The 22,747-nt window shown below is 48.5% G+C and overlaps 1 protein-coding gene across 1 annotated transcript in view; it reads left to right on the top strand.

The window, feature by feature from the left end:
* HMCN1 (hemicentin 1) overlaps positions 1 to 22,747 on the top strand; it is a 921,797-nt gene that overhangs the window by 281,120 nt on the left and 617,930 nt on the right. Inside the window, exons 31-33 of the mRNA XM_075322013.1 lie at positions 5,916 to 6,194; positions 10,913 to 11,194; positions 13,088 to 13,196. Of these exons, the coding sequence (XP_075178128.1) occupies positions 5,916 to 6,194; positions 10,913 to 11,194; positions 13,088 to 13,196 (670 nt within the window). The remainder of the gene's footprint in view (positions 1 to 5,915; positions 6,195 to 10,912; positions 11,195 to 13,087; positions 13,197 to 22,747) is intronic.

Here is a 22,747-nt window from a genome sequence, read left to right as displayed (position 1 = left end):
AACCAGCAACCCCGAGTTTTTCTCCTGTTCTGTAGTCTCAAGTTTGCTTCCACTTAATTTATTTGCAGCAATAGGATTACTCCGTACTCTACATTTATCAATATTAAATCTCATTTGCCAAATGTCTGCCCATTTTGACATCTTATCAAGATTGTTTTGTAATATTGCACAATCGAGGTCAGTTTATAGTATCTTACATAGTTTGGTGTTGTCAGCAAAGACTGACACTTTACTATCAATCCCATCCACAAGGTCATTAATAAAGACATTAAAAAGAATTGGTCATAGCACAGATCCATGTAGTACCCCACTGCTGACTTCAGCCCAATTGGAGAACGTACCATTTGCAACTACTCTTTGTTTCTTATATTTAGCCAATTCCGTAATTTCGTACCCAGTTGCATATAGTTTCCCCTAGTCCTTGTTTCTGGAGCTTCAGTATAAGGCTATTATGTGATACTGTAAAGGACAAAGTCAATCGTTTTTGGGAAATCTCTTTCTTAACCATGAATGTCTGCTGTAATCCCAAATTAATAGTCACTGAGTGCCAGCGGAGAAATACAGACCACACAGATGAAATGGTACAAATTACTTCTCAGTGAAGGTGCACATGAAAGTCTGTGAAGTTTATCCATTTTTTAGAATATCCTCTCCAGTCTCTCCTGTGTCTCCAACTCCATATCTTGCAGAATTTTTGGCACGTAGCACCTCAGGCCATAAATTTGGACTTGCGCCAGTCTTTGTTATCACATCTGCATTCCGTTCCTTTGTATCAGTCTTCAACTGCTGACATTGGCGTAGATATACTTGCTTTCCTGAGACCAGCAGTAATCAGAGAACATGGCTGAGACTGGGTGTACTCTGCACATTGAGTGTACCAAGATGGCCATTTGGGGAGGAGCTTGCCACATGGGTAACTGCGTCATTGAATGGAGGCAGGATGACATCAAAAGGGGCGGAGGGTGTAGAAATACAGAGTGATGTGGGCGAGGAGTGGGCCATCCCACAAGAAACAGAACAAAGCAATGGGAGGGTTTTGCTGGGCACAGTATGGGCAGATCCAACAATGTGGACCCTCGGCACCATTATAGGGCAGTGGTTGTGGCAAAGACTTGTAGTAAGCATAATACAACACATTGTCTTTCTTATCAAGTATTTCTTCCTCCACATATAACATTCTTTTTCAATTGTGCAGCCTACTCTATTCCAAGCTTGGGCTGTCCCAAATAATCCTGCATCTTCCAAGGTTCCCCTCTGTTCTTTCAATGCCTTATTCCATTGTTCATATGGTGATTGACCATATTCTAACATACTGCAAATTAGCATCAACTTTTCATTTTGTCACGTTTGCTTTCATGTGTCCGGAGGTTAAGCCACCATCGGACTTAAAAATGGACTTAAAGGTGTCCATTTGTTGGGGAATTTTCTGACTAGCTGTGAATTCTGAGACAGTGACCTAACCCCCTGTCCACTCAGAAGGACACCCATGTTCACTAAGGGAGACACCAAACCAGGACCTTTATTGGCCTTTTCTCACTACTCAGAAGATGGCTAGTCTGAAGTCAGAAGCAAGGGTGTATATCTTGAATGGACCTTATGACATTTAAGTCTGCCACTACTACCAATCAAGTTTACCTGATCTATACAATAAAATTCACACAGAAAAACCAGCGTCAGAAAACACATCTAGCTAGACATATGCCTGAGAACAATTTCAGCAGACAGACACTTACAACCTTTTCGGGTTCTTTAAGGTCACCCAGGATGATCGGAATCCGGTTGTAGAGATCAGAAAACAAACTCTTCCATCTTACTCATATAAAAAAGAAAGTTTGGTTATAGAAAAGCATATTATATATATATATATATATATATATATATATATATATATATATATTCTCACAGTAGAAAGCATATATTCTCACAGTAAAAAGCATATAGAAATATATTTTGTATTCTCACAGTACTGTATCAAATGTCTTTGCAAGGTCCAAATAAATATCAGCTGCATTACCAATATCCAGATTTGCACTTACCTCCTCATAGAAACCCAACATGTTGGTTAGACACGACTTATTTTTCATGAATGCATGCTGTCTGACAGTTATATAATTTTCTGGCAAAAAATTTGTGTCCCCCTCTCTCCCCATAGATTGTAAGCTTGCGAGCAGGGCCCTCATTCCTACTGTAGCTGCTGAACTATGTGATATTTGTTTTTGTCTGTACAAGCCCCCACCTGATTGTAAAGTGCTGCAGTATATGTTGGCGCTATAAAAATAAACTTTACTATTATTATTATTATTTTTTTTTTCCACAAATTTCTCATTTTTTTTCACCACTTAAATAAAATTAAAACTATACATGTTTGGTATCTACAAATTTGTACTAACACCAAGTCAGTTTTACCATATAGTGAACATGGAAAATAAACTCCCCCCAAAATCATGGAATTACACTTTTTCCCCCCCTTTTCCAGAACAATATGTGGCAGAATTAATGGTGTAATTTAAAAGTTCAACTTGTCCTGCAAAAACCAAGCCCCAAATGGCTATAGTGATGGAAAAATTAAAAAGTTATGGCTCTTGGAAGAAGGGAAGGAAAAAAGAAAAACAGAAAATTGCAGGGTGGTGAAAGGGTTAATGTAAATGAAAAACATACATGGATGCAGCTAGCTCAGCTTTGAAGCATAATTCCAAATAACCATTGCCTTCTAGCTACAAATATCTAAATGTTAGATACATATATTCCAACAATATATTTAATCCACAATGCATAGGTCCCTTAATTGGGACGCTGCATTGTGGAACTGAGCTACTCAGAATGTAAATCAAAAACAGGAGGAGATGAGTAAAGATGCTTCAAACAATATGTATTTTCCATGCGTATTTATTAATAAATTTCCTATATCAGAAACATGATGAAAAAATACATATACAAATATATACAAAATGTAGGCAAGGTAAGGCTAAGAGGAGAGATCTTAAAGGTACATGCATAACCTGCAAGAACTCATGCAGAGAGTCCTAAGAATCTACTGGGGAGTGATATCTAAATATCATGTCACATAGTTCCAAATATGCACAAAAATATACACCGTGTGTCAACTGCTAACATGGATGCCCGACAATTGCACAATGAATGATTATACCCAGGGTCTACTTACGCCTGCTGTATGGAACCACAGGGCTTATCTTAATCCAGAGAGCCATAGTTTGTTTGGTTAGTATAGAAATACCAGACAACCACAATTGTGTACAAATGCCCAAAAATTACACAATGAATGATTATGCCCGAGGTCTGCTTAAACCTGCTATATAAAGCCAAAACCGTATATTAAATGACTATTAATTTTTGTATCCAATTAGCCTCAGCAGGATCCCAGACACCAGGGCACAATAATTTGTTTAGTTAGTCTCAAAACAACCACAATTGTGTGCATCTAGACGAGATCCATGACCACAGAGCTTACATTAATCATTATGCATCCCTAGCAGGCACATTAAGTATCTTATGGCGATTATAAAGGGGCCCTGTCCCTGCACAGCCAGATATTGCCAGGCACTATAAATTGTACTCAAAAATCCACCTTACAAAAGGAATTATATCAAGGCAATAAAGGCATATGCACAGCAGGAGCCCCGTACACACTACACTCAACAGGAGAGTCGCGCTAGCAGATAAGAGGAAAAATAGGCCAGAGATATGTATATCTGGGCACTATCTGCGCGCAAAGAGCCCATGTGAATGATTGTGTGTACCTCACAAACACTGATCACATAAAGAGGAACTATATGAGTCCTAGGATTTATGATGGCTGCAAGGAGGTCCTGTCCCCACACTGCACAATACCGCTGAACACCTATGTATTACACTTTACATCGATTACATGAAAGTTAAATCACAGCAGTAAGGGAATATGCGCACAGGAACCCCGTACATACCATCCTCTGCAGGAAAAATACTGGCAGGTTAGTCAGATGAGAAGGGGTTAATCCCCAAGAGAACCTCCAACGTACGTTTCACAAAACCACTTGTGTATTGTTGCTTCGTCAGGGAGTGACTGATCATAAGAACCGGCATGTTTAAATAGCCGCCCGTCCCATGGAATCAGCTGTATCCTGTCAGGGCATTCAAGCGGCGCATGCGCACATGGCGCCACCGAGATCCGGAAACCCCACCAGGCCGTCATGGCATCAGCGCGTGCGCGGGAGCAGAGACGCGTCTCCATAGCACCCGCGCACGCGCACACGCCACCCAAGACGGCCGGAGGGAGGCGGACCCGAGGCACAGTGCGCAGACGCGCACATCCATGACAGGGAACGTCACATGTATCAGATCTGGACATACTGCATTTGCATATAATGTAAGTGCAAACCTTCAATACATATTGGGAACCCATTGTCCCGATGTTTATGAGAAGATGGATAAACATTATTACACACAGCACAATACGCTTGTACATCTATGACAGATTACATAAGAAACACATAGCATATGTCAGACGTAAACATGCTGTGACCACATATGGTCTAAATGTGATATATAGTACATATAAGGATATTGCCAAAACACTATAGCAAAAAAGTTGAATATGATTTCATTCCAACATGACATATTTGCAGTCCGATGTCCATGTCGTTCTTTAATAGAGGATGATCCTCAAAATCTCATATGTCGCGTTTCCACTCAAAAAGTTTAAAAACGATACAGGATCAAAGGCTGTTATTTTCCAGGGGACATATAAAGAGAAAAGGGAGAAGAATAAATAACTCACATAAATTTAAAAAGATACATAGAAACACACCCAACTCCCATAGATCAGAGAGGGGAACAAACCCACATCTAGCTAGACATATGCCTGAGAACAATTTCAGCAGACAGACACTTACAACCTTTTCGGGTTCTTTAAGGTCACCCAGGATGATCGGAATCCGGTTGTAGAGATCAGAAAACAAACTCTTCCATCTTACTCATATAAAAAAGAAAGTTTGGTTATAGAAAAGCATATTATATTATATATATATATATATATATATATATATATATATATATTCTCACAGTAGAAAGCATATATTCTCACAGTAAAAAGCATATAGAAATATATTTTGTATTCTCACAGTACTGTATCAAATGTCTTTGCAAGGTCCAAATAAATATCAGCTGCATTACCAATATCCAGATTTGCACTTACCTCCTCATAGAAACCCAACATGTTGGTTAGACACGACTTATTTTTCATGAATGCATGCTGTCTGACAGTTATATAATTTTCTGGCAAAAAATTTGTGTCCCCCTCTCTCCCCATAGATTGTAAGCTTGCGAGCAGGGCCCTCATTCCTACTGTAGCTGCTGAACTATGTGATATTTGTTTTTGTCTGTACAAGCCCCCACCTGATTGTAAAGTGCTGCGGTATATGTTGGCGCTATAAAAATAAACTTTACTATTATTATTATTATTTTTTTTTTCCACAAATTTCTCATTTTTTTTCACCACTTAAATAAAATTAAAACTATGCATGTTTGGTATCTACAAATTTGTACTAACACCAAGTCAGTTTTACCATATAGTGAACATGGAAAATAAACTCCCCCCAAAATCATGGAATTACACTTTTTTTCCCCCCCTTTTCCAGAACAATATGTGGCAGAATTAATGGTGTAATTTAAAAGTTCAACTTGTCCTGCAAAAACCAAGCCCCAAATGGCTATAGTGATGGAAAAATTAAAAAGTTATGGCTCTTGGAAGAAGGGAAGGAAAAAAGAAAAACAGAAAATTGCAGGGTGGTGAAAGGGTTAATGTAAATGAAAAACATACATGGATGCAGCTAGCTCAGCTTTGAAGCATAATTCCAAATAACCATTGCCTTCTAGCTACAAATATCTAAATGTTATCTGTTCCATATTTTCTTTTGTAGTTCCACCCAGTATTAAAGATGGAAACACCACCGTGGAGTTGTCCTTTATAGTGAAAAGTGAAATAAGCTTGGAATGTGATGCCAGGGGAACTCCACACCCCACAATTACATGGTATAAAGATGGGGAATTAATTCTCCCCAGTTCACGTGTCATTTTTATTGAGAATGGAAAATATCTACAAATTTCTGAATCTCAGACTACAGATTCTGGAAAATTCACATGTCATGTCGCGAATGTTGCAGGGAACGCCGAGAAGGCATATGTGCTTGATATTTATGGTAAGCTATTTCATGTATATTAAATTATGCGATCTTCTAATTTTTAATAGGAAAACCTATGTCTATAATCAACCCGAAGGCTGGAAGGACAGGGTTCAGCTGCGCTGCCAGGAGATCAATGAAAGGAGGATGAATATCTGTGCAGATGATGGGGTTTATTGTCATTTAACCACAGTGACCTCTGTGCTTAGTCCTGATGAAGAAGAGTGTGCTTACTTCAAAACGTGTTGACAATAAACCGCATTATCTGCTCAGATATTCATCCTCACTTCATTGATCTCCAGGCAGTGCAGCTGAACCTTGTCCTTCCAGCCTTTGGAATAGCATTTTGAAGCTGCCAAGCATCTGCACTGAGAGTTCTGCTGCCCGTAGGAATATAACCTTATTCCTCCTGGCAGTCTCGGGCTTTCACTCATAGGGATGGCACTGGCATGGGTTCAGTCACCACTCAGTACATAGTGAGTGTTGGCTGTAACCGCACCACTGCAAAATGACTGACAGCCAGGTGTAATGCTGAGAAGGCAGTCAGTCATTGTTAGGGCCTCGGTTACAGCTGACGTTCGCTTTGTACTGAGTGGTGACTGAACCCACGCTGGCCCTACCCTTTGACTGAAAGCCCGAGACTGCCTGGAGGAATAAAGTTAATTTCATCCCAGCAGCAAAGCTCTCGCTGTGGGCACCTGGCAGCTCAAGAAAGCTATTACCTGTAGATTAACCCCATAGCTGAGGCCTAATAGTGTTTTGTTTACCTGACAGGGTCTCTTTAAAATGCTATATTGCTGTAATTATAAATATTATTTTGAAAGCTAAAAATTCCTTAAAGAAAATGGATCACCAGTCGTGTTTCTTTATTTATTTTTTAGCATATTTATTTATGACATGATCAGAGTAATTTTCTTGTCATAGGAGGGTGGGAAGTTCAATAACAGATATAATCTATTGAAGGATGCATGTAAAAGGCCAAATGAAGACACTACCCATTATATATACTAATACAGTTTTTATGTGTCTCCCTCTACATTAAAGCAACCATGCATTCTCTTCTACTAACACAAATCTTGGTCATGAAATTAAAGTCAACCACATTGGGAGGTTTTTTAGGGTGCAGTTAGACAGCCGTATAACACGGACGATGATCTCATTGCAATGCGCGGTCTGGCTGGCAGCTCTCACGCTCGGGTAAGGGGAGCCAGCAGCCCATCTGAGCATTGCGATGAGATTGTCGTATTATATCTGACTGCTATCTTAAAATTACAATTTAGGTATTTGTATTTACTGTGTAATGATTTATCTAGAAATCTATATATATATATATATATATATATATAATTGCCTTATTCTGTCTGTCTGTCTGTCTTGCTCCAAAATTCTGTCGTTACCGCGACAAGCGTCTCATTGGCCGCTCGCCTCGCCTCGGCCCCGCTCCCCCGCACGGATTGGCCGCTCGCCCAGGCTCCGCCCCCACGCGGATTGGCCTCTCGCCCCAGCCCCCTGCACGCATTGGCAACTCGGCCACGCTCGACCCCCCTCACGCATTGCACGCTCACCCTGGCCCCGCCCCTCGCACGCATTCCCCGAACCGACACGGAGCCCCGACTCCTAGGTGAGTGCTGTACCCCTGGGAGCCCACACCAGCGTTTGCCGGCAACCCAGCCGACACATACCCTCGCATTGCTGGGGTTGCCGGCGTACGCTGGTGTGGGATCCCGTGCGTGCGGGGGGTGGGGTACGCTGGTAACCATGGTACACATCGGGTAATATTGTGTAGCATGGTTACCAGCGTACACCGGCTCCCGGTACACATGTGCAGAAGAGAGAAGACAGAAGAAAGAAGACCCCCGATCATACTCACCAGAAGCCGACCGGGAGCAGGTGAGCGCATCAAGGTCCTGCAGCGGCGAAACACACACACACGCACTCACATAAGAACAGACACACACACATCAGATCACACTCACTCTCACACACACCTCACACACACATCAGATCGCATCCACACACTCACAACATCCAGTGATATCGCTTGCTTCTCGGCCATGATACTGTGCGTGCAGTGACCTTCCAGGACCTGCCGGAGGATCACATGGCCGGAAGCATGTGGTATCTCCGGATGTTGTGAGTGTGAGCTCGTATGTGCGATATCGTCAATGTGTGTGTGCGTGTATGCGATCGTGTGTGTGCGTGTATGCGATCGGATGTGTGCGTGTATGCGATCGGATGTGTGCGTGTATGCGATCAGATGTGTGCATGTCGGCAGAAGGCAGAGGAGCACTGCGTGCAGCACAGCTGCTGGGACCACCCACCGGAGGGCACAGGCAGAAGTGGGGTGTGAGTGTATGCGATCAGATGTGTATACTGTCTGATGTGTGACTGTGGAGCACGATGGGGGGTGCACAGCATGGGAGATGGAGCATGATGGCAAGTGCGCAGCATGGGGGATGGAGCACGATGGGGAGTGCGCAGCATGAGGGATGGAGCACGATGGGGAGTGCCCAGCATGGGGGATGGAGCACGATGGGGAGTGCGCAGCATGGGGGATGGAGCACGATGGGGAGTGTGCAGCATGGGGGATGGAGCACGATGGGGAGTGCGCAGCATGGGGAATGGAGCACGATGGGGGGAGCGCAGCATGGGGGATGGAGCACGATGGGGGGTGCGCAACATGGGGGATGGAGCACGATGGGGGGTGCGCAACATGGGGGATGGAGCACGATTGGGGGTGCGCAGCATGGGTGATGGAGCACGATGGGGAGTGCGCAGCATGGGGGATGGAGCACGATGGGGAGTGTGCAGCATGGGGGATTGAGCACGATGGGGGGTGTGCAGCATGGGGGATGGAGCACGATGGGGGGTGCGCAGCATGGGGGATGGAGCACGATGGGGGGTGCGCAGCATGGGGGATGGAGCACGATGGGGGGTGCGCAGCATGGGGATGGAGCACGATGGGGAGTGCGCAGCATGGGGGATGGAGCACGATGGGGAGTGCACAGCATGGGGGATGGAGCACGATGGGGGGTGCGCAGCATGGGGGATGGAGCACGATGGGGGGTGCGCAGCATGGGGGATAGAGCACAATGGGGAGTGCGCAGCATGGGGGATGGAGCACGATGGGGAGTGCGCAGCATGGGGGATGGAGCACGATGGGGAGTGTGCAGCATGGGGGATGGAGCACGATGGAGGGTGCGCAGCATGGGGGATGGAGCACGATGGAGGGTGCGCAGCATGGGGGATGGAGCATGATGGGGGGGTGCGCAGCATGGGGGATGGAGCACGATGGGGGGTGCGCAGCATGGAAGATGGAGCACGATGGGGGGTGCGCGGCATGGGGGATGGAGCACGATGGGGGGTGCGCAGCATGGGGATGGAGCACGATGGGGGGTGCGCAGCATGGGGATGGAGCACGATGGGGAGTGCGCAGCATGGGGGATGGAGCATGATGGGGAGTGCACAGCATGGGGGATGGAGCACGATGGGGGGTGCGCAGCATGGGGGATGGAGCACGATGGGGGGTGCGCAGCATGGGGGATAGAGCACAATGGGGAGTGCGCAGCATGGGGGATGGAGCACGATGGGGAGTGCGCAGCATGGGGGATGGAGCACGATGGGGAGTGTGCAGCATGGGGGATGGAGCACGATGGAGGGTGCGCAGCATGGGGGATGGAGCACGATGGAGGGTGCGCAGCATGGGGGATGGAGCATGATGGGGGGGTGCGCAGCATGGGGGATGGAGCACGATGGGGGGTGCGCAGCATGGGAGATGGAGCACAATGGGGGGTCCGCAGCATGGGGGATGGAGCACGATAGGGGGTGTGCAGCATGGGGGATGGAGCACGATGGGGGTGCGCAGCATGGGGGATGGAGCTTGATGGGGGGTGCGCAGCATGGGGGATGGAGCACGATGGGGGTGCACACCTCCCCCCAAAACACACACACACTGCCATACGCGCACCGCACAACACACCACACACACACTGGGAACCACAAACACCGCCCTACACAGACACCCACACACACAGACAACGCCGCACACACACAACACCCAACACACAAACACCGCAGCATACACAAATATACGCACATACCGCGCAACACACACACATTGCACAAAACATACCTCCCCCCAAAACACACACACGCACCCCACACCCACACCCACACAAACCGCACAACACACACAGCACCACACACAGACAACACTGCAGACACACAGCGCTCCACAAACACCACAACACACACACAGCGCTCCACACAAACAACACCGCTCTCACACACACCCCCACCCAGACAACACCCAGAACATTTACAGCCCCTAGACAAACACTTGGCAACTACACACAACATCATCTATATATATATATATATATAACAAAAATCATACATTAACTACACAATAAATTCTAGAATACCCGATGCGTTAGAATCGGGCCACCTTCTAGTGTAACATACAATTCTAACACACTAATAATAATAATAATAATAATAATAATAATAATAATAACAATAATAGTAATATACCAACAGAATGTTCTTCTGCTGTTGTGCTAACATAGATGAGGAGTAAAATAGATGATACAGTATATTTTTTAAGGAATATCTTTTAACCTGCAGATTTTCTATATTTACTACTGTAGTAATAGTGTGAACCTGATATAACGAAACCTTGTAATTGGCATGGTTCCCTGCTACCATATTAATATTATGTGTGCTTTTATTACAAGTGCCAGCTACAATTGATGGAGATTTAAGTAAACTGCTTAGTAAAAAGGTAATCACAGGACAGTCCCTTGTACTGGAGTGTGAAGCCAGGGGACATCCATTACCATTGATAACATGGCTAAAAGAAGGAGTACCTGTGGAGACGAGTGACAACATCCGCCTTCTGTACAATGGAAGGAAGCTGGAGATTACACACGCAGGGGAGCAGGACCAAGGGCGGTATACGTGTGTAGCTACCAATGTAGCAGGAGAAACTGAAGTCAAATATGATGTCCATGTCTTAGGTTAGTAAAATGTTACTGCCTGGGGCTGATTTATCATTTTATGGATATAAAGTTGTGATGGGCGAACCTAAGCTGTAAAGTTTTGGGTCTGTACTGAACAAATAGTGTTCGTGCACACGATCCCGAACACGAGCTTTCCTGGGAAACTCATGTTACAGTTTAGGTCCGGTTCAGGTCCAGGGGCTGTAAAAAAAGCACATTAGTAAAAAACATTATGATTACACTTACCGGTCCCGCGACGCGTCCTGCAGACTCTGTCTCCCGGCCGCTTCTGCTTCCGGGTCCAATCATTAACTTCTGGTGGCATTCACTGCACTGCTCGTCACTTGGCAGTTTTCGGCTTTTATCGGCCATGTTCGCGTTGACGTCAGGGTTCATCCAAGTCCATGAGCCATAGACTCGATTGACCTTTGACTGTCACTGCAAGTCTCGTATCAGTATCATCTGACACGGCACACACTCTTTACAGGAGCGTGTTGGGTGCATGCATTTCCATGCAGCTGAGGAACTCCTGTCAGGAGAGTGTGCGCCGTCCCGGGTGATACCGATGCGAGACTCGCAGGAGTCATATGCAAGTCTCAACTGTGCACTCGGGTGAAGGCTCTGACAGCTCTCAGCTGAGTCTCTGTGAGCAGACCTGTGTTTGTCTTCTTGCACAGATGTAGCAGAGCTGAAGATGCTCGCCCACTCTTGGACTATGTCGGAGGTTTTTTTTTGGGTAATAAAGATGGAGTTCTAATTGTCTTGTTTTATTTGTAAGAAAATATTTTTTTCTTTGTGTTGTTGTTTTATTTTACTCTTAAAATAACAGACAATCACAGACGCTGTCACAGAGTGGGCATCTATGATTGGTTACTGGAGTAACCTGAAACCAGCCTATACCTTCTAGCATCTAAAAGGTATGGGCTGATTTAAGGCTAGTCCAACAGCCAATCACAGACGCCCATTCTGCGTAACAGCGTCAGAGATTGGCTGTTGGGTCCCTCTCATATATAGTAGTGTAAAAATAAATAAATTAAAAAATGACGTTTAAATCTACAATATTTTGATTCTTAGTGCAGATGAAGCGGATGGCTATGGGCTGCCACCCCCATCTGTCTGGTTTTACCTTGGCTGGCAATCAAAATACAGAGAAGCCCATTCATTTTTTTTAATTATTTAAAAAAATGATTAAAAAAAATGAGTGGGCTCCCGCCTTATTTTGATTGCTAGCCAGGTAAAACCAGGCAGCTGGGGGCTCGGATTCTCCACAGACCGCAGCTACCCCTGGAAATCGCACATTGTTTTAGTGCCATCACCAGGCATTTTACCCGGCTCGTCCAGTGGCCCTGATGGCGGTGGCACGCTGAGTAATGAAGGGGTTAATATCAGCTTTGTATTCTCAGCTGGTACTAAGCTCGACATTCATGTTGTCACACCAAATTAGACATGGCCACCATGAATTTCTAGTAAGTAGTAAAAAGAAAAAAACATAGAATTTTTTTATTAGAAATAAAACAAAAATTCAGAGACTCCATCTTTATTGTAAAAAAAATCCTTTGTCTGAGGTAGTCCACAGGGACAGCAATGTCAGCTCAGACTTTTAGTTGGCCATTAAAAAATTAACTCCCAAGAGCTTTTAAAAGCAAAACTGACCAATTGCAAATGGTGAAGGGAAAATGAAAAGTTAATCAGAATGATAACAAAATACTAATTCACTTTAAAACAAAGATTTTTAGAATATGTTAGGGAATGAAATCACAAAATAAAATTATAATAAGTAGAATATAATTGATTACTGGATATTTTTACAGTTCAGCAAATAAATGACTATTTCCTACATTTGGTAATTTGATTATTTTTGTTATTATAAATGTATAATTATATTTATTATTATTATTTATTAATTCCAAGTACCACCAACTATAGAAGATACAGATGACACGGGAGAATACATTGTTGTTGCCACTAACCCCATTGAACTAGAATGTTATGCTACAGGAGATCCTACACCAACACTAAGGTAAGATTGTTTCACCGGTGACTCGCATGGCTTGAAAGTACCATCTTACCCACCGCATGAACCGTTCTGACCCTCCAAGCGTCTGCCCATCTCCCTGAGCTGCCAGCTGCAAACCCCTCCAGCTCTGCTAAATCCACTAGTAGCTGGAGAGTCTCGACCTAGTTGTAGGGAGGCACCATCAGACACTCTAGTGAAGACTAGATAGTCAGTCATGCCTCTCCAGGGTAAGTCAGTGCCACAGTGGGTCAGTACCCTCCGCCTTCCCAAAGATAAGAGAAATACACACTAGAAAAGTTTATATGACATCATACAGACTATGTAGTATTATGTGTTTTCAATATGAATTGTAAACATAATATAATTAATTTCTGATGTTCAGTAAAAATTACAGCTCTGCTAAATCCACTTGTAGCTGGAGAGTCTCGACCTACCGTAGTTGTAGGGAGGCACGGTCAGACTCCGCAGGAATTTATATTCACTATGTCCTGCAGAGTTGTGCTTCCCCACCCTGTCTCCGGCCAGCAAGTGGTATACTTGGCAGCTCCTCCCGCAACACCATGCCTAGCTTAACTGTTAGTTGCTCTAGTGCTCAAGATGTTCTGTCCCTTCTGCTTTTAGCCCGGCTTGTTCACTCATCCTGTATGCACTCTCCGTTCCTGACCCCACATTTGTATTTTGATTCTGGGTTACCTGCCCTGATCTCCCACTTCCTGACCATGCCTTCTCTTTGGTGTCTCATACTGCTGCCTTGACCCACTGGCCAACTGCTGCTTGTCCAGAGACAGCTTTGGAGTTGTATCTGGTAACTACCCTTATGACTCAAGCCTATTATCACCATCAGACTCTCTAGTGAAGACACTCCAGGGTAAGCCAGTGGCACAGTGGGTCCATACCCTCTGCCAACACAAAGATAAGGGAAATACACACTGGACAAGTTTACATGACATCATACAGACCATGTAGTACTATGTGTTTTCTATATGAATTGCAAACATAATATACAGTGGAACCTTGCTTAACGAGTAACCCACTTAACGAGAATTTTGCTTAACAAGCAAAGCTTTCTGTAAATTTGTAACCCGCTTTACGAGAAAGTTTTGCTGTACGAGCGAAATCCTCACCTCAGACACTTCCGGTTTCGTCTATCCACCGCGCTCTAACCCGCACTTGCAGTCCACACAAGCACACACATGTACGCACAAACACACACAAACATACACGCACTCACACACATACAGTATTATGCTCACCTTACCTTCCGTTCCACAGCCGGGCTCATGGTTCTTGTAGTTCCCAGGTACATTGCGGCGAACTACAAGTACCATGAGGCCGGCGGTGGAACGGAATTTAAGGTGAGCATATAATATCTGTACCTTCCGTTTCATCGCCGGCCTCCTGGGTCCTGTAGTGCGCCGCGCCGCTCCGCTCCAGGCATCGGCATCCATAGCAACGAAGCAGGAACTTCCTGGTTCCCGTCACAGCTTGTGAAAGGCAGCGCGCTGGCCAATCAGAGGCAAGCGACTCTGCCTTTGACGTGGAATCGGTGGCATAACTAGAGTGCGATGGGCCCTGGTGCGAAATTTGAACCTGGCCCCCCTCCGGACGTTGTTCAGGTGTATGGTCACCTGTGGATTTCTACATATATTATATATATATATATATATATATATATATTGGAGATAAGAGGACAAGAGTTTTTTTAGTGCAAAAGGATTACAAAATTTTATTAGACATAGTGGGGAAATATATCCAAACAGTCATTAAAAACAAGTTAAAACATTAATGACGGATTACCCCCACATGGGACATGATACAAAGGTTAAGGTGTATACATATGGAACATGTGGGTAAAGCACACTCAATTGTACAGAGACAACATGTGGGTATTATCTAACAATCTGCCGAACACTTTATAAATTATAATCATACTGCCAGACAAAGTTGCTGCAGTATTAAGCACAGCTATAATTGGATTTAAGACCCCACTAGAGAACCTGCACAAGCAAATACCAGTACCAATGGCGCCCTGTGTCAATCCAACCAAGTAAGGAGGGGAGCTCCGCCAGGAGTAGAGCCTCTAGAAGACCTAGAGTGGGGGTAATCCGTCATTAATGTTTTAACTTGTTTTTAATGACTGTTTGGATATATTTCCCCACTATGTCTAATAAAATTTTGTAATCCTTTTGCACTAAAAAAACTCTTGTCCTCTTATCTCCAATATGTTAATGAGTTTGTGCTAACTGGGTTGGGTTCCAGAAAAATCTGGACCTACCCTTTATTTTGCTATGGTACTTTGGAGTACCCTTCCCCTAATCATATATACATATATATATATATATATATATACATACATATATCTCTCTATATATATAATTGCCTTATTCTGTCTGTCTGTCTGTCTGTCTTGCTCCAAAATTCTGTCGTTTCCGTGACAAGCGTCTCATTGGCTGCTCGCCTCGCCTCGGCTCCGCCCCCCGCATGGATTGGCCGCTCACACAGGCTCCGCCCCCCACACAGATTGGCCTCTCGCCCCGACCCCCTGCACGCATTGGCAACTCGGCCACGCCCCGCCCCCCTCACGCATTGCACGCTCGCTCTGGCCCCGCCCCCCGCACGCATTCCCCGAACCGACACGGAGCCCCGACTCCCAGGTGAGTGCTGTGCCCCCGGGAGCCCACAGCAGCGTACGCCGGCAACCCAGCCGGCACAAACCCTCGCATTGCTGGGGTTGCCGGCGTACGCTGGTGTGGGCTCCCGTGCGTGTGGGGGGCGGGGAACGCTGGTAACCATGGTGCACATCGGGTAATATTGTGTAGCATGGTTACCAGCGTATGCCGGCTCCCTGCCCATTCAGATCGTTGGTCTCCCGCTGTCACACGCTGATGCGTGCTGCACAGCAGGAGACCAACAAGTGACCCAGCACTGTCTCTTTGAATACTTACCTGATGTGTACCATGCTTACTAGCATACCCTGACTCCCGGCACACGTACGCTGATAACAATGATACACATCAGGTAACTATGGAAACCACTTTGCATAGTTGCCCCCTCGGCTATGCCCCCCCGCTCGGCCACGCCCCCCACACTCTGCCCCCTCGGCCACGCCCCCACACTCTGCCCCCCTCGCCTACGCCCCCCACACTCTGCCCCCCTCGGCCACGCCCCCCACTCTCGGCCACACACCCCACACTCTGCCCCTCGGCCACGCCCCCCACACTCTGCCCCTCGGTCACGCCCCCACACGCTCGGCCACGTCTGCCCCGCTCGGCCACGCCCCCCACACACATTGGGGACCTATACACCTCCCCCCAGGACTACTCTACCTATTATACTCCCCTTCCCCAGGACTAATCCTCCTATTATCCTCCTCTCTCCCCAAGGACTACTTCTCCTATTATCCTCCTCTCCCCCCAGGACTACACCTCCTATTATTCTCCTCTCCCCCCAGGACTACTCCTCCTATGATCCTCCTTTCTGCCCAGGACTACTCCTCCTATTATCCTGCTCTCCCCACAGGACTACTCCTCCTATTATCATCCTCTCCCCCCATGACTACTCCTATTATTCTTCTCTCCCCCAGGACTACTCCACCTATTATCCTCCTCTCCCCCCAGGACTACTCCTCCTATTATACTTCTCTCTCCCCAGGACTACTCCTCCTTTATTATACTCCTCTCCCCCCAGGACTACTTCTATTATACTCATCTCACCCCAGGACTCCTCCTCCTATTATACTCCTCTCCCCCCAGGACTACTCCTCCTATTATCCTGCTCTACCCACAGGACTACTCCTCCTATCATCCTCCTCTCCCCCCAGGACTACTCCTCCTATTATTCTTCTCTCCCCCCCAGGACTACTCTTCCTATTAGACTCCTCACCCCCAGGACTACTCCTCCTATTAGACTCCTCTCCCCCCAGGACTACTTCTATTATTCTCCTCTCACCCCAGGACTACTCCTCCTATTATCCTCCTTTCTCCCCAGGACTACTCCTCCTATTATCCTGCTCTCCCCACAGGATTATTCCTCCTATTATCCTCCTCTCCCCCCAGGACTACTCCTCCTATTATTCTTCCCCCCCCCCAGGAAAACTCCTCCTATTAGACTCCTCTCCCCCCAGGACTACTCCTCTATTATACTCCTCTCACCCCAGGACTACTCCTCCTATTATCCTCCTTTCTCCCCAGGACTATTCCTCCTATTATCCTGCTCTCCCCCCAGGACTACTCCTCCTATTAGACTCCTCTCCCCCCAGGACTACTTCTATTATACTCCTCTCACCCCAGGACTACTCCTCCTATTATCCTCCTTTCTCCCCAGGACTACTCCTCCTATTATTCTTCCCCCCCCCAGGAAAACTCCTCCTATTAGACTCCTCTCCCCCCAGGACTACTCCTCCTATTAGACTCCTCACCCCCAGGACTACTCCTCCTATTAGACTCCTCACCCCCAGGACTACTCCTCCTATTATCCTCCTCTCCCCCCAGGACTACTCCTCCTATTATACTCCTCACCTCCAGGACTACTCCTCCTATTATACTCCTCTCCCCCCAGGACTCTTCCTCCTATTATACTCCTCTCCCCCCAGGACTATTCCTCTATTATACTCCTCTCCCCCCAGGACTACTCCTCCTATTATACTCCTCTCCCCCCAGGACTACTCCTCCTATTATCCTCCTCTCCCCCCAGGAATACTCCTCCTATTAGACTCCTCACCCCCAGGACTACTTCTATTATACTCCTCTCACCCCAGGACTACTTCTCCTATTATCTTCCTCTCCCCCCAGGACTACTCCTCCTATTAGACTCCTCTCCCCCCAGGACTACTTCTATTATACTTCTCTCACCCCAGGACTACTCCTCCTATTATCCTCCTTTCTCCCCAGGACTACTCCTCCTATTATTCTTCTTTCCCCCCAAGGAATACTCCTCCTATTAGACTCCTCTCCCCCCAGGGCTACTCCTCCTATTAGACTCCTCACCCCCAGGACTACTCCTCCTATTATCCTCCTTTCCCCCCAGGACTACTCCTCCTATTAGACTCCTCTCCCCCCAGGACTATTCCTCCTATTATCTTCCTCTCTCCCCAGGACTACTCCTCCTTTTATCCTCCTCTCCCCACAGGACTACTCCTCCTATTATTCTTTCCCCCCCCAGGAACACTCCTCCTATTAGACTCCTCTCCCCCCAGGAATACTCCTCCTATTAGAATCCTCACCCCCAGGACTACTCCTCCTATTATCCTCCTCTCCCCCCAGGATCACTCCTCCTATTATACTCCTCTCCCCCCAGGACTACTCCTCCTATTAGACTCCTCACCCCCAGGACTACTCCTCCTATTATTCTCCTCTCCCCCCAGGACTACTCCTCCTATTATGATCCTCACCTCCAGGACTACTCCTCCTATTATACTCCTCTCCCCCCAGGACTCTTCCTCCTATTATACTCCTCTCCCCCCAGGACTACTCCTCCTATTATACTCCTCTCCCCCCAGGACTACTCCTCCTATTATACTCCTCTCCCCCCAGGACTACTCCTCCTATTATCCTCCTCTCCCCCCAGGACTACACCTCCTATTATCCTCCTCTCCCCCCAGGACTACTCCTCCTATTATCCTCCTCTCCCCCCAGGAATATGTGTCGCCCTGGGCAAGCCAGGGGACACAGGTCACAACACCACCACACCCCACACTCCAGGTAGGCACACCTGCTAACCTACAAATCCTTGTTGCCTTCCTCCAGGAGTCTGTTGATGCACACCAGGGGGTGGGCCAGGCGGTTGGCTCCGCCCACCGAGGAGCTCACAACTCTGGAGGCAGGAAGTAACCAGGCAGTCAGCTCAGGGACGAGCTTGAGTAAAGGCAGTCCAGTGAGGGACATGGAAGAGTGAAGCAGATTAGCCCAGGCAGGGCAAGTGTGAGGAGCTGAAGTGAGAAAGTAAACAGCTAAGTGAAAGTGGTGAAAGTAGAGAAGTGTAAAGGAGAAAAGCAAGTAAAGTGACAGAAGGAAAGAAAGCCTGAGAGCCCAGCTTTGTGTAGGGCCAGAACAGCAAGGTCAGCGACGGCGGTGACTGTTTGGAGGGGGACCGTTTGGAAGTTCCTGGAAGGACCCCGTTGGCTGTGTGCCCGGTGGTCTGGAGCAGTGTTCCGAAGGACAGTCAGCACCAGGGCAGGGGCCTCTCGGACCCCGGCAAGGCTAGGAGTCGCCAGATTTGCCAAATCCGTCAGTGAAGGGGACGTAGATCCCCCAACAACCAAGTCCCGATTGACGGCAACAGCCCGACCATTACCGGGGAGACACCGCCACCGCCAGGGCACCAGTTTCCCCAGGGCCAGCGCCTGCGGGCAAAGTGTAGAGCTCCTCCGGCCCAGATTGCAGTTGGGGAGCGGGTAACCGGAGGGAATCCACCGCTACCATCAGACAACACAGGTGCAAGGAAGAGAGACGTCACCGTCACCTACCGGGAGTGCAGGTGCAGCCGTCTGTGGGACCGTCCTACCAGCCGTTGGTTTACCGTACAAACTGTGTCCGTGTCTCAGGCTGAGTGAGTACCACAGTGCCGCAAGGCACAGCGCTGCCCCCGCGTCCCTGCGCCCACCGGGCCCTACACTTTACATCTCTTCACTGGGCCCCGGAATCACCAACCCCTACCCACGGAGGGGCAACACAACACCTGGCTGCTCCGCATCACCATCCCCGGGACCCCCATACTGAGCAGCGGTGGTGCAATCACCACAACCGTGGGTGGCGTCACGAACTATAACAATCCCCACACCCAACAAACACCCCCCTTTTCACTCACGGGCGAGGAGTGTCGCTCGAGGCACCCCGGGATCCGGCCCACAGCTCGAGCCACCAGGAGCAGCTGCCGGACCCGAGCAGAAGGGGTGAGCGCGGTGTGCCGACACCCTCCTCCCCGCCCGCGACAACTTGGCGTCACGAACAGGATCTTACCGCTCTGCCGTCTGGTAGAGGTGCGCCTTGTTACCGCCGGAGGTATCCGGCAGAAAAATTTCAGAAGCCGCCATCTTTGGCGCGAAAAGTTCCCGCTCGAGCGTCTTCTCGAGCAGTAGAGGCGCGAAGGCCAAAACCCCGCCCCGAGAGAGGAGGGGCCGGAAAGAGCTAAGGGGGACGCGATGGCGGCTGGACGCATGTAGCTGCGGCTATACAAGCAGAGACGCCAGGACTCTGCAGCAATACTGGGTTCCTGGAAGGCACGATTGCCAAGATGTACGATCCCACTCCCAACGAGGAAGCCCCCGCGCCCGGCACGGTGACGTGGTTGAGGGATCGGACCGTCCCGCTGAGTAACCGTCTGCAGGCCCATATGCAACTCCTCCTGGAGGAGTGGGAGACCGACATGGCGGACGTGGTGGCTGCTATGTGGAGACACGAGGCGGAAGAGGATTTGGAGGAGCGGGTAAGCGACCCACGCCCCTGTAGTCCTGAAGGATCGGCCGTTGGAGCTGAGGGGCCCGGCCGGCTTCCGCTCACCCTGCCTCTCTTCCCGCTACCCGCGATAGTTGCCGCTGCCCCGCCATTAGGCCCGCTACCTGCCCAACCGGTAGCGATACCCTGCCCGGCCACTCCGGCGGACCAGCCGGCTGCAGATGTCCAGGACGGCCCTGAAATGCACCAAGGGGAGCCGCTAGAACCGCAGCCCCTCAACAGCATGGTGCCAGAAGTCCCAGTAGGGACTGTGCTAGACCCTGAGCCCGAGACCGTGGCCTGGATGAAGGCCCGGGTGATGCAATTCCACCAGCGTCAGCAGGATCAGATCTTCCGGATGATGGAGCAGTGGACCAACGAGGTGGAGGAGCTGCTTACAAGTGCCCCGAGGTACGGAGGGGGAATGGATGTAGCAGAACCGACTGGTGACCCACGTCCCTATGTCCTACCAGGACCGGCCGCTGCGGCTGAGGGGCCCGGCCTAGTCTCGGTCTATGCACCACCCTTGCCGTTACTTATGAGGCGCCTTAATGTCAGCTCGCCTAATCTGCTGCTCCGTGCTACCGCAGAGGGGGCTGAAGTGCTGGAGGTTGGAGGCCAGGAGGCTGCGACAGCTGGCGGCAACCCGCCTGACGCAGAAGCCCGAGATGACGACTCCGGCCTTAGTCCTGAGTCTGCTGCTGAGTTTGAAGAGACAAGTGAGCGTACCCGCTATGTAGGGGACCCTGTGGTTGTCCATACCCCGTGTGCCGGTGGAAATGGGTACCGGGTGCCCCTGTCACCGCAGGCATGTCGGTGCATGTTTGATGTGCCGGTGGCAGAGGATGGGTCCGCCTCAGCAGAAGAGTACGAGTAGGGCAGCAGGTGCCCGCAGCAGCAGTCCCCGTTGGGACCCCCAGGAGTTTGTTTGTTTGAAAAAGTTTAAAAAGTTTTGAAGAATGATAAGAAAATGATTATACCGAGTTTTCATCTGATTTGCTTTTGTGATTGAACCGGCAGGAGCCGGCACCGTTGTCCCTGTGGGGACCGTTTAAAATGCATGGGAACTATTCATGGACAAGCCCGTGAACTTGCAGGGCACCACAAACGTTAAGTGGCTTGTAAATATGTTGGTTACCGTTACCGTTTCCGCAATGCCGCCTCCGGAGAGGCAGGTTGGAGGGAGGGCCCTGAGCAGAGCAGGCTAGGGCCCAGCCACCAAAGGAACCGGTGGCTACCCTCTGGAGGGGAAGGACAGATCCCGCTCGGGTAACTTGTGCTGGACTGTGGGTCAAGGGGTGCTGCCTGGGCTTTAGGGGCAGCATCAGGGCCAGGTTGCTTGGGTGGGAGAGAGCGGAAACCGTAGCCGTAAACCGTTGCAACGTTAAAGAAATGTGCCTCCCGTCTTGGGAAGAGTTTTGATTAAAAATGTATTTATGTTTGCTTAACCCTGTTATCCCCTTTTTACAGAAAAATAAAACCGGTGTAGGACGGCAGCCCGCGGACGGTCTGCATTTTGCTAAGGGGGAATGTGTCGCCCTGGGCAAGCCAGGGGACACAGGTCACAACACCACCACACCCCACACTCCAGGTAGGCACACCTGCTAACCTACAAATCCTTGTTGCCTTCCTCCAGGAGTCTGTTGATGCACACCAGGGGGTGGGCCAGGCGGTTGGCTCCGCCCACCGAGGAGCTCACAACTCTGGAGGCAGGAAGTAACCAGGCAGTCAGCTCAGGGACGAGCTTGAGTAAAGGCAGTCCAGTGAGGGACATGGAAGAGTGAAGCAGATTAGCCCAGGCAGGGCAAGTGTGAGGAGCTGAAGTGAGAAAGTAAACAGCTAAGTGAAAGTGGTGAAAGTAGAGAAGTGTAAAGGAGAAAAGCAAGTAAAGTGACAGAAGGAAAGAAAGCTTGAGAGCCCAGCTTTGTGTAGGGCCAGAACAGCAAGGTCAGCGACGGCGGTGACTGTTTGGAGGGGGACCGTTTGGAAGTTCCTGGAAGGACCCCGTTGGCTGTGTGCCCGGTGGTCTGGAGCAGTGTTCCGAAGGACAGTCAGCACCAGGGCAGGGGCCTCTCGGACCCCGGCAAGGCTAGGAGTCGCCAGATTTGCCAAATCCGTCAGTGA

Source organism: Anomaloglossus baeobatrachus, chromosome 8 (genome assembly GCF_048569485.1).
Source record: "Anomaloglossus baeobatrachus isolate aAnoBae1 chromosome 8, aAnoBae1.hap1, whole genome shotgun sequence".
Taxonomy (NCBI): domain Eukaryota; kingdom Metazoa; phylum Chordata; class Amphibia; order Anura; family Aromobatidae; genus Anomaloglossus; species Anomaloglossus baeobatrachus.
Note: the sequence above shows the minus strand (reverse complement) of the source record. Positions and strands in the feature narration are given on the sequence as shown.